This window comes from Oncorhynchus keta, chromosome 23 (genome assembly GCF_023373465.1).
Source record: "Oncorhynchus keta strain PuntledgeMale-10-30-2019 chromosome 23, Oket_V2, whole genome shotgun sequence".
Taxonomy (NCBI): domain Eukaryota; kingdom Metazoa; phylum Chordata; class Actinopteri; order Salmoniformes; family Salmonidae; genus Oncorhynchus; species Oncorhynchus keta.
This window is the reverse complement of record NC_068443.1, coordinates 25869965-25881987: the sequence shown is the minus strand read 5'-3', so window position 1 is coordinate 25881987 and position 12023 is coordinate 25869965. Positions and strand designations below refer to the sequence as shown.

At 38.9% G+C, this 12023-nt stretch overlaps 1 protein-coding gene across 1 annotated transcript; it reads left to right on the top strand.

The window, feature by feature from the left end:
* The first annotated feature begins 456 nt into the window (after window positions 1-456).
* Window positions 457-11615, top strand: LOC118402067 (cysteine-rich secretory protein LCCL domain-containing 1-like). Its single transcript, XM_052476926.1, has 15 exons — window positions 457-677; window positions 1099-1409; window positions 3307-3425; window positions 3686-3818; window positions 3918-4033; window positions 4189-4289; window positions 4386-4556; window positions 4703-4763; window positions 6276-6342; window positions 6945-7075; window positions 8292-8335; window positions 8426-8498; window positions 8589-8658; window positions 8925-9058; window positions 9507-11615. Exons 2-15 carry the CDS (start codon window positions 1152-1154, stop codon window positions 9556-9558), a joined length of 1530 nt encoding a protein of 509 aa, XP_052332886.1. The 5' UTR covers window positions 457-677; window positions 1099-1151; the 3' UTR covers window positions 9559-11615.
* The last annotated feature ends 408 nt before the right edge of the window (window positions 11616-12023 follow it).

Sequence of the window (12023 nt, the reverse complement as noted above, 5' to 3'; positions counted from 1 at the left end):
AAGCTGCAGAGCTCAGTTGGGTTGTGTTGCTTAACAGGGAGTTTAGGAGGACAGCAAGTTCAGAGAGAAGCTTTTCTTTGTGTCATGGATGCAGGCACAAAGCTAGAGAGGCTTGTAATAACATAGACAGTAATGTTTGGGGTGTACATTACAGTAATAGTTAATTCATCCATTCAACTCAAATCCCATTACAGTAAATATGATAATTGAACATCTCAAAATCATACCAACAAACATAAACAGAAATACTATTCTAAAGAAATACTCAATTTACATGTGAGTGGGCTCTTATTACCCAACGTTTACCTTGGTGTAACTTGAGTGGGATGGCTGGAATCAGAACCAGAGTCTTCCAATAGTTCAATCTGGGAACACAGGAGGAGGCCAAGGGCGGGGTCTGCGGCGTTACGCATCGCTAAATCTAAATTTGGCATATAAACGCAGGGAGCGCTCATACTTGAATGATTATACAGGTACGCTCGAGAATCCTTGGTGGATGTACGATATCCGAACTTACTTACTTATTACGTATATTTAGGCTCCTATAGATGTCCTAAATCTTAGGATGTATAAAGAGTAGCTTTCATGTTCACCATTCTGCTTCAATACAACTTTTGGAGCTGGACATTGTTTCCCGGGGATAGTTGACCAGATTGAACAAAACGTTTTGGTAAAAGGTACATTAAAAAATATATATATATATATTCGACACTGGGATAACGAACAATACTGTTTTGAATGATAACTTTGTATTACAACAGGGTCGGAGGTGATTGCCTTGCCTTGCCTAGGCTGTGAGAGAATTTCGCACGCAATACGCATGCTCATGAAATATTGCATGTGCTTGGCAAAAACTTATTTTTTTTGTGTGAACAGTGCAATTGACCTACTGTCATGAGCTTAAAATACACCAAAGCCATGTACAGTATTATCGTTTTAATTCTAATGTATGATATCCTTGTGCCAGATATGTGATAATTCATCAGTTCTCACATTCAAGGGAATGCATAAATCAATAACCATTAATATTAAATGTAATAAAGATCTCTGAATGCTTGACCAACCATCATATTCTATTTCATTTTTAATTTTGTTTAGCCAACAGAATACAGATTTTGTATTGGAGTGAATCACAGAGGCTGATCATCATCATGAAGGGTGTACCTCAGGACTGGCTGAGAGGGTTCGGGTTGCTATTCTTTGCCCAAACAGTACTTTCTATGGTGATCCCTAACTCTACTCACCTGGAGGCTATACTGGAGAAGTATATGAACAAAGATGATGAGTGGTGGGTGTCCAAACAGAGAGGGAAGAGAGCCATCACTGACGGTGATATGCACCTCATCCTCGATTTGCACAACAAGCTCAGAGGTCAAGTTTATCCTCAAGCTTCAAATATGGAGTATATGGTAAGAAAGCTAAACCAGGACCATCTGTGTCTGCTATATTTATGTTATGTTTAGGTTTTCCTAAGCTGGGCTGTAGGCAATTGGAATATGACACTTGCTCATACTGAAGAAGGAGATTGTACAGTACTACAGATTGAAGCAAGTGTTAGTTACGTATTATGCACTCATACTTCATCTAAGCTAACGTGTGATACTTGTTCATAGACTCAAGACATCTAGGCTTGAGAATCTGGAACATTCTCAAACCCATTCAACCAGAATGGTTTTAGCAGATCACATTTGGAAAGTCAGGGCCAATGCCGAGGTTTCACACCAAGCTCTCTTAGAAATATCTGTACTTTACTTGAGAATTGATCTTTTTTTACTCCACTACATTCCTAAAGAAAATATGTAGATCTTTACTCCCATACATTTTCCCTGACACCCAAAAGTACTTTCGAATGCTCAGGCAGGACATCAGTATGGTTCAATTCACAACACACCTACCAATATAATGCGTTGTCATCCCAATCGCCTCTGATTGGGCAGATTAACTTAACAAATACTGCATTTGCACATTTTTGTCTAAGTGTTGGAGTGTTGCCCCTGGCTGTCCGTAAATGTAAAAATATGATACAATTGTGCCGTTTGGTTTGCTTAATTAATATAAGGAATTTGACATCTAGCATTTACTTTGAACTTTTAAGTATGACAATTGAGTGAATTTTCCACAACTATACTTATGTAAAAACAAATATTTTTACTCAAGTAGTATTTTACTGGGTGACTTTCACTTTTACCTGAGCCATTTTCTATCAAGGTATCTTTACTTTTACTCAAGTATGAAAATTGAGTACTTTTTCAAAACCTAAAAACAAGCCTGACCAACAGACAAGCAATAAAGCCAGTATGTTACTGCCCCTGTCAAACCTCGAGCTCTGGCCCCTGCCTTGGCTACCGACCAGCTCTCTCTTCCACTGTTATTGTGCACTCTGCCTCAACCATTTAAACTCACATTTTCAAATATTAGTCTTTATTTAATTGCCTTTGGCAACAGAGCTGGGTCTGTGTTGACTCAAACTTTTAACAGTTGAGCATCATCCTTTGAAGTATGGTTGATCAAATATAGGTTTCTGCAAAGGATTCCTGGAAGCAATGTAAAGTACTGTTCCCAGATGGAGGGGTTAACTGTAAATGTTGAGAAGAACACAAAGGATTTGCCATTTAGAGGACATCATTTTAATGTCTTAATGTAAATATCCAACACTATTTGGACGATTTGGACGATTTCCATATATAAACAGAGATTAGTATCCAGGCTTAAAGTATGTCCATTTCCTTCAAGCCCACTGCACTAACCCTAAGCAGTGCATAATGCATATATCACTAATGTAATGTACTACACATGGAAGACATTAGGACTGTACAGGGAAGCCGACTGGCACCTTTTTCAATTAACCTTGATGGGTGTTAGTGCAGTTAAACAGCAGAACAGCAGCACACTACACCTATTCTTCTAATGGACAATTTTACTACAGCTTGGCAGAAACATTAGAATTCCTCACATCATATCTACTTTGCTCTTTGTCAGGAACAAGTGGCGCACAAATAGTTTATAGTGTCAATTGACCCAATACAAGATCTGTATCATGTGCAGATTGGTGCACTTTAGTGCAGAGTTGTTGCAAAGAGGCCAGTAGTACTAAAAATGCCATCAGGTCCCCCAATACTTTCTGTGAAGAATGTTAAGATTTGCATTTCCAACGTTTGTTTATCAAGAATGCTGTATTTCTAGAGTCTAAGTAACACTAATACAAGCATTTTTAAGTTTTAGTCTCAGTAGCTCTAGCACCAATCTGATGAGCCTGCAGATATGTGTTTAGCTTATCAGAGTAACTCTGACTTTCACATTTTAAAGGTTTGGGATATGGAGCTGGAGAGGAGTGCTGAACACTGGGCACACACCTGCCTGTGGGAGCATGGACCACAACACATGCTAACCCAGATTGGACAGAACCTGGGTGCCCACTGGGGAAGGTCTGTATAATAACAGAAGAGATGACCAGTTTGATTATATGCATTATGTCATTATAGAGTAGTACTGTATATCCATTTGCTAACATGATTACTCCTAGATACTTTGTTTTAGGTGGCTTCAACAGGATGAATGACAGTTGTGTGGTCATATAAACTCATGAGGCAACAAATGCGTGATTAAACAGTGGAGTACAGAGTACTGACATATTGCCATGGGTTGTGTCCAGTTAGCTCAATTGTTTTGTTTCCACTTTCCTCAGAGACCGACCACCAACATTTCACGTCCAAGCCTGGTATGATGAAGTGAGAGACTACAGCTATCCCTATCCACAGGAATGTAACCCACACTGCCCTTTCAGATGCTCTGGTCCCGTCTGCACTCACTATACACAGGTAAGAGTTTCCTATGACAATATCATAAGACTTTATTTAAGGACAGAGAAGTCTGAGAGGACCATTATCTGAAGGGAGCTACTTTGTCTGTCTTTGCAGATGGTTTGGGCAACAAGCAGCCATATTGGATGCGCTATCAATGTGTGCTACAATATGAATGTGTGGGGCATGATTTGGACTAAAGCTGTGTACTTGGTTTGCAACTACTCACCGCCGTAAGTTTTCCAGTTTAAAAAAATATATTCTTGTGTTTGTCCCCCCACAAAATTTTTTTATTAAGTTCAAATTGCTGTATATTATGTAGTGTATTGGAACTGGGAGGGATTGAGTCAAAAGGTTCAGTGTGTTTTATGATGTAATTTGTGTGCAGGGGAAACTGGTGGGGGCATGCCCCGTACAAACATGGCACCCCGTGCTCTGCCTGTCCGCCCAGCTACGGTGGAGGCTGTAGGGACAATCTCTGCTACAAAGGTAGGCTGCTTTTTTGGTGCAAAACAAATTGGTTGCTTTTCACATTTTTGTTTTGCAGGGCATATAACATGTGATGTGGCTCTTGTTCTTCTTCAGAGAACGGAGTACAGAGACGTCCTGCCCCTGAACTAGAAGAGACAAATTACATCGAGCCGGAGACGCAGCCAGAACCGAGGGCCCAAGAGCCTCGGGCGAGACCACTGCCCCCAACACCATCATCCAATGACAACGTGGAGAGGAATGAGGTGGTCAGCACAGTGCAAATGTGTAAGAATGTATCTCTCATTTGATTGCACTGTATTTTATATACAATGTCATTGTACAGTAGGACATGTCTGTCACCAGACAGATAAGTTTATATTTGGAATGACTGCCAGAAGATCTAAGTGAGATTGGTTTTCTTGTTTTTAAAGGTCAACAGATGGACTGTGAGACCAAGCTGCGTGATCGTTGTAAAGGAACCACTTGTAATAGGTAGGCCTAAGTTGTAAAGGAAACACTAGTAATACTGTAGGTAGGCCTACGTTGTAAAGGAAACACTAGTCATACTGTAGGTAGGTCTAAGTTGTAAAGGAAACACTAGTAATACCGTAGGTAGGCCTTAGTTGTAAAGGAAACACTAGTAATACTGTAGGTAGGCCTACGTTGAAAAGGAAACACTAGTCATACTGTAGGTAGGCCTAAGTTGTAAAGGAAACACTAGTAATACTGTAGGTAGGCCTTAGTTGTAAAGGAAACACTAGTAATACCGTAGGTAGGCCTTAGTTGTAAAGGAAACACTAGTAATACCGTAGGTAGGCCTTAGTTGTAAAGGAAACACTAGTAATACCGTAGGTAGGCCTAAGTTGTAAAGGAAACACTAGTAATACCGTAGGTAGGCCTTAGTTGTAAAGGAAACACTAGTAATACTGTAGGTAGGCCTAAGTTGTAAAGGAAACACTAGTAATACCGTATGTAGGCCTTAGTTGTAAAAGGAAACACTAGTAATATTGTAGGTAGGCCTTAGTTGTAAAGGAAACACTAGTAATACTGTAGGTAGGCCTTAGTTGTAAAGGAAACACTAGTAATACTGTAGGTAGGCCTTAGTTGTAAAGGAAACACTAGTAATACCGTAGGTAGGCCTAAGTTGTAAAGGAAACACTAGTCATACTGTAGGTAGGCCTTAGTTGTAAAGGAAACACTAGTAATACCGTAGGTAGGCCTTAGTTGTAAAGGAAACACTAGTAATACTGTAGGTAGGCCTTAGTTGTAAAGGAAACACTAGTCATACTGTAGGTAGGCCTAAGTTGTAAAGGAAACACTAGTAATACTGTAGGTAGGCCTACGTTGAAAAGGAAACACTAGTCATACTGTAGGTAGGCCTAAGTTGTAAAGGAAACACTATTAATACTGTAGGTAGGCCTAAGTTGTAAAGGAAACACTAGTAATACTGTAGGTAGGCCTACGTTGTAAAGGAAACACTAGTAATACTGTAGGTAGGCCTAAGTTGTAAAGGAAACACTAGTAAAACTGTAGGTAGGCCTTAGTTGTAAAGGAAACACTAGTAATACTGTAGGTAGGCCTTAGTTGTAAAGGAAACACTAGTAATACTGTAGGTAGGCCGACGTTGTAAAGGAAACACTAGTCATACTGTAGGTATGCCTAAGTTGTAAAGGAAACACTAATAATACTGTAGGTAGGCTTGTTCGTTTTACTTATTCCATTATGTTTGGGGCGGCAGGGAAGCCTAGTGGTTAGAGTGTTGGACTCGTAACTGGAAGGTTGTTGCAAGTTCAAACCCCCGAGCTGACAAGGTAGAAATCTGTTGTTCTGCCCCTGAACAGGCAGTTAACCCACTGATCCTAGGCTGTCATTGAAAATAAGAAACACTAGTAATACTGTAGGTAGGCCCAAGTTGTTCCTAAAGTCGATGCTGTCACTTACCAGATCTTACTCATTCCTGTGAACCGGTCAAAGCTGAGTTATAACTATTGTTTCTCCTTGCAGGTATGAGTGTCTTCCTGGATGCTTGTCTAGCCCAGGAAAAGTCATAGGGACTGGGTATTATGATATGGTATGAAAAGAAAACACAATTTTGTATATGTCAATTTGTTTAGTCTATTCTCAGTGCACAAGTTGTAGGATATAAAATAATGATATAAAACAACTTTAGTCATTTTTCTCACATATTCTAATTCTTGAACAGTATTAGATAACACCCCTCAGAGCGGGAGTTGAACAGTTGGGGATGGCCATAGTATACTGTCATAATACATAAAGCAGGGGTCCCCAACTAAATTCAACTGCAGGCCGAGGATGGTCAGGGGGCCGGAACATAATTATAAATAATTTGTACACTGCAAATTGACCACAATAAGAAGAAGCGCAAACCGATATAGTATCTGACATAAACATAGTGATTACATTGGGATACGATCACATATGTCTCTCTATTTATTTGTGGGAAAAGTTGGGAACATATTTCCTCAAATAAAATCACTTGGAGCTGATTTCCTGGTGTTTTTACAGTGTTTTATGTCCAACAATGAAAATTCACACAAAAAAAATGAATATGCTCATTAAACTTGGGGGGCCAAAATAAAATGATTTGGCCCACGGGCCGCCAGTTCGGGAACCCTGGTATAAAGAGTAGTGAAACATATTTTAATTTTTCAGCAATCAAGTGTTTGCGGAGCTGGTTTACACGCTGGAATCATAGACGATGGTGGAGGCTGGCTGGACGTTACAAGACAAGGAAGAAAATCACATTTCACAAAGTCCTACAAAAATGGTGTTCAGTCTGTTGCGTGAGTTAAAATTGTACTCATTACACTATGTGTGTTTTACTCATTACACTGTTTGTTTTACTCATTCCACTATGTGTGTTTTACTCATTCCACTATGTGTGTTTTACTCATTCCACTATGTGTGTTTTACTCATTCCACTATGTGTGTTTTACTCATTCCACTATGTGTGTTTTACTCATTCCACTATGTGTGTTTTACTCACTCCACTATGTGTGTTTTACTCATTCCACTATGTGTGTTTTACTCACTCCACTATGTGTGTTTTACTCATTCCACTATGTGTGTTTTACTCATTCCACTATGTGTGTTTTACTCATTCCACTATGTGTGTTTTACTCATTCCACTATGTGTGTTTTACTCATTCCACTATGTGTGTTTTACTCATTCCACTATGTGTGTTTTACTCATTCCACTATGTGTGTTTTACTCACTCCACTATGTGTGTTTTACTCACTCCACTATGTGTGTTTTACTCATTCCATTATATTTGTTTAACTCATTCCACTATGTGTGTTTTACTCATTCCACTATGTGTGTTTTACTCACTCCACTATGTGTGTTTTACTCATTCCATTATATTTGTTTAACTCATTCCACTATGTGTGTTTTACTCATTCCACTATGTGTGTTTTACTCATTCCATTATATTTGTTTTACTCATTCCACTATGTGTGTTTTACTCATTCCACTATATTTGTTTTACTCTTTCCACTATATTTGTTTAACTCATTCCACTATGTGTGTTTTACTCATTGCATTATATTTGTTTTACTCTTTCCACTATATTTGTTTAACTCATTCCACTATGTGTGTTTTACTCATTCCATTATATTTGTTTTACTCATTCCACTATATTTGTTTTACTCTTTCCACTATGTGTGTTTAACTCATTCCACTATGTGTGTTTTACTCATTCCACTATATTTGTTTTACTCATTCCACTATATTTGTTTAACTCATTCCACTATGTGTGTTTAACTCATTCCACTATGTGTGTTTTACTCATTCCACTATGTGTGTTTTACTCACTCCACTATGTGTGTTTTACTCATTCCATTATATTTGTTTAACTCATTCCACTATGTGTGTTTTACTCATTCCACTATGTGTGTTTTACTCTTTCCACTATGTTTGTTTTACTCATTCCATTATGTTTGTCATAAAGCCAAACCAACAAGTGACACGTTTTCACACCAAATGATTCAAATTTACAGGATGAACAGGAGTGCAAATGCCTTCAACGTATTTACTGTACCAGGTATGTCTGGTCTACTATCATGTTGTGCACCTTTATGTCTCAGTAATGCATGTATTGTTTGAATGACATTGTGGCGTCTTTGCTCCTCAGTAAAAGCAGTCACATGTGAGACCACCGTTGCACGGTTTTGTCCCTACAAAAAACCTGCACGGCACTGTCCAAGGTAAAGAAAGAGGTCACTTTCTAATAAACCGAACTTGAACTTCTACTGTAAAGTTGATACCGTGTTTAATAGATATTTTTCCCCCACCAGGATGTATTGCCCCCGCAATTGTCTGCATGAGACCCGTGCCAGAGTCATTGGAACACAATGGTATTCAGATGTAAGTCCTTGTATATGTCTGTCTGTCTGTCTGTCTGTCTGTCTGTCTGTCTGTCTGTCTGTCTGTCTGTCTGTCTGTCTGTCTGTCTGTCTGTCTGTCTGTCTGTCTGTCTGTATGTATGTATGTATGTATGTATGTATGTATGTATGTATGTATGTATGTATGTATGTATGTATGTATGTATTTCTGACAATGGCCTCCAAATATTTTATTTCTCTCATAGAACCGGCATGTGTTTTACAATAACCTACCTTATTCTTTTCTAGAAATCCAGTATATGTCGAGCAGCCATCCATGCTGGTGTCATTCAGAATGACTCAGGAGGCTACCTGGATGTGCAGCCCGTGGACAAGAGGAGACAGTACAGCGGTAGCTATCAGAACGGAATCTCTTCAGAAAGGTAAGGGACATGAATAAGGGAAACGCGTGCCAATTGTGGGGTTTTGACTCTGTTGCAAATGCTTTTGGATGCGTAATGGCTAGGGACCAGGATTTTTTCTTGGTCGGCTCATGCGGTCAGAAAAACTCTTTGCCTTGTCAGATTTGAGGCGGCAGGTAGCCTAGTGGTTAGAGTGTTGGACTAGTAACTGAAAGGTTGAAAGATCAAATCCCTGAGCTGACAAGGTAAAAATATGTTGTTCTGCCCCTGAACAGGCAGTTAACCCACTGTTCCTAGGCTGTCATTGAAAATAAGAATTTGTTCTTAACTGACTTGCCTAGTTAAATAAAGCTCAAATAAAAGATACATTATAGGCTAGTATCAGTGTCATATACTGTACCTTGGCTTGACTGTGTGAACTGTTCTAAGCTGAATGCAAACTTACACAAGTGTCCATTCTTCCTCCCAGCCTACAGAATCCCTCAAGTGGCAAAGCATTCAGAGTATTTGCAGTCATTTGAATCCACATTGCAAGGACACTGGCAATGAAAATGAGCACTTGTCATTTCACGGCCAGTAATTACACTGCTTGGTTTCCTTCTCTTGCTAAGCTGCACCTCAGCTTCTCAAGGCTGTTCAATTCACTTTGATCACAACATATACAAAGATACACTGTTCAAATGTAGATCTTTTAAGACTGTATATTGGATGTATATAACATGTTGTAAATAAGTTGAATGTCTAACAAATTGCAATCTCTCATAGATATTTGTATCAGAACAGAAAAATATGTAATGTGCATGCATGGTAAAGGTTTTAATTCTATGATATTTCAAATCTTGCATTGTTTTTAAAAAAATGTGTAAGTATTTTATACATTTTGGTGACTGATGTTGATGTTATATTTCATGATACAAAATTGTATAGCCCTTATTCATAGATTTTCACAGTTCAAGCCTGGCTGGCCAGGAGTGCGTCAGAGAATTTCATAGCACGAACCACATGGTGAGACACCCAAAATATGCATTATTTATTTACATTTGTGAAGAAATCATTGTTATCAATGGTCAATTCTGGAAGGACAGTTGGGATTTTCATAGCATGTCTTTTAGCTGAACATACAGTATAGCAATTATTATATGTTTCATGAAAACCTTATCAGTTCTCCATTGATTGCTACTGTTCATAATACAGTAGCTGTATGGTATGTAGTTTATAAAACACTACCTCACGTTGTTAGAAAGGCACCATTAATGTACTGGAAACTACTGGTACCCTGTCTGGATGGCAGAGAGAGTACTGTCTTACTGTCCTAGATCTAACATGTGTTTGTCAGGTTTACAGGGCGTTACTGTGTGATAAAGGGCTAAATCCTGGTGTATTCAGTAGTAGCTTTTCATATTTCTACAGCCCCCCAAACCCAATTATCTGGTTGAAACATTCATAATATTTTTTATATACATTATACAGCTATTACACATGTTCATCTATACACAGAACTCAGGCACTCATATTCAACATTTCAAAAACAGAATTTGTAGAAAGCCCATATCCTTTCCAGGCAGGAGCAGTAAAGAATGAAAGCTGAGCAAGCCCTTATGTTAAACTACTCGGGCCCACTGGCTGTGCGCTAGGTAGAGCAGACAAAGAGTGACTTTGTGTGTGTTGATCTCGATCTCACTTCCCTGGATGCATTTCCCCCACGCCTGCCACAGATGTGGTCAACCCCAGCTGAAAGGTCTCTGTCAGTCACCCGTACACACACATACCCTCTGTGGGATGCTTTATGTAAGGGTTGAGATTCAAGTTCAGTATATTTTACTCAATAGTTTCGTCTGAAAGGAGTTTGCTTCGGATAACGCATTTTAACTAATGCTGTAACTTTTTTTAAAGGGGCAAGATCATATCTAAGATAATGTACTGTATTCTCTAATTTTGTCAAAAGCTCTTGTTAGACTACGTATATAGTCAGTCAACATAAGAGATGGTTAAATATTAAAGCTGTAAGTGGGTCAGACTTACTTCAATATGGAATAGAAACAAGGGAATCCAACAGGACAGACATATTGACCTTTATCCATAAACTTTTATCCATTCTTTAGAAATAGATATTACATACTAGCTTCCATTGCTAGTGCAAAGCTATGGTTAATACATTGTATACACTGTACTGTAGTGGTGACCCATTATAACACACAACCCCCACTATCACCACCATTCTGCTGAGTGACCGGGGGGCTGGACTGAGAGGAACTTTTCCAGGAAGAGGACCAGGGCTGATAGAGAGCTGCTGATGGCCTCATTGAGTTCCGCACCACTCTCCAGAGAGAAGAGGCATGCATCAGAACACTGTCAAAATTCACAGTGCAGTGTTGCAGAGGAGTCCGCTGGCAAAGACGCCAACTGTTCACTGCTGCAGGAGTGTTATACAACATGAAAAGACCCCACCGTCACAGACCCGCACAAGGATCAATACATCACCATCTCAGAGGTGCTGTTTGGTGAAATTAGATTTGTTTCCTTTCATTTGAACTGTAGCGACTGCTAATAGTATACCTGATACTAAATAAAATAATAATCAATCAAAAAAGTTGGAGAATATTATGTGTTTATCATGTATTTGATGAATGTCTTCCAGTACTTGTTAATGCTTGTCCAATGTCTGTGGTTGCTGTGAGTAGAAATCAGCTCCATCAAATGAATGTTGTTATAGTATAACCCTCCTAAATTTGACACACTGTAGTACAGTGCAGTACAGTACAGTGAACAGTGTTCCCACTGGGCACAGACATCAGTTAAACGTCTAGTTTTGATTTACATTTGGTTGAGTTGTCAACTAACGTGAATTCAACGTGAAATCAACAACAACAAAAATTGACCATGCCATTGGATTTAGGTAAAACATTTGGTGGGAAAAAAATGTATGACTTTTAGCAAATCCAATCATTTTTGCACGTTGATTCAACATCATCACATTGAGTTTTTT

Excerpts from the sequence above, each read along its gene's own strand:
- LOC118402067 (XM_052476926.1), top strand. The coding sequence starts at position 1,152 with ATGAAGGGTGTACCTCAGGACTGGCTGAGAGGGTTCGGGTTGCTATTC. Across the intron at positions 3,426-3,685 it reads CTGGGTGCCCACTGGGGAAG|AGACCGACCACCAACATTTC; the intron begins GTCTGTATAATA and ends CACTTTCCTCAG. Across the intron at positions 6,343-6,944 it reads GGACTGGGTATTATGATATG|CAATCAAGTGTTTGCGGAGC; the intron begins GTATGAAAAGAA and ends TTAATTTTTCAG.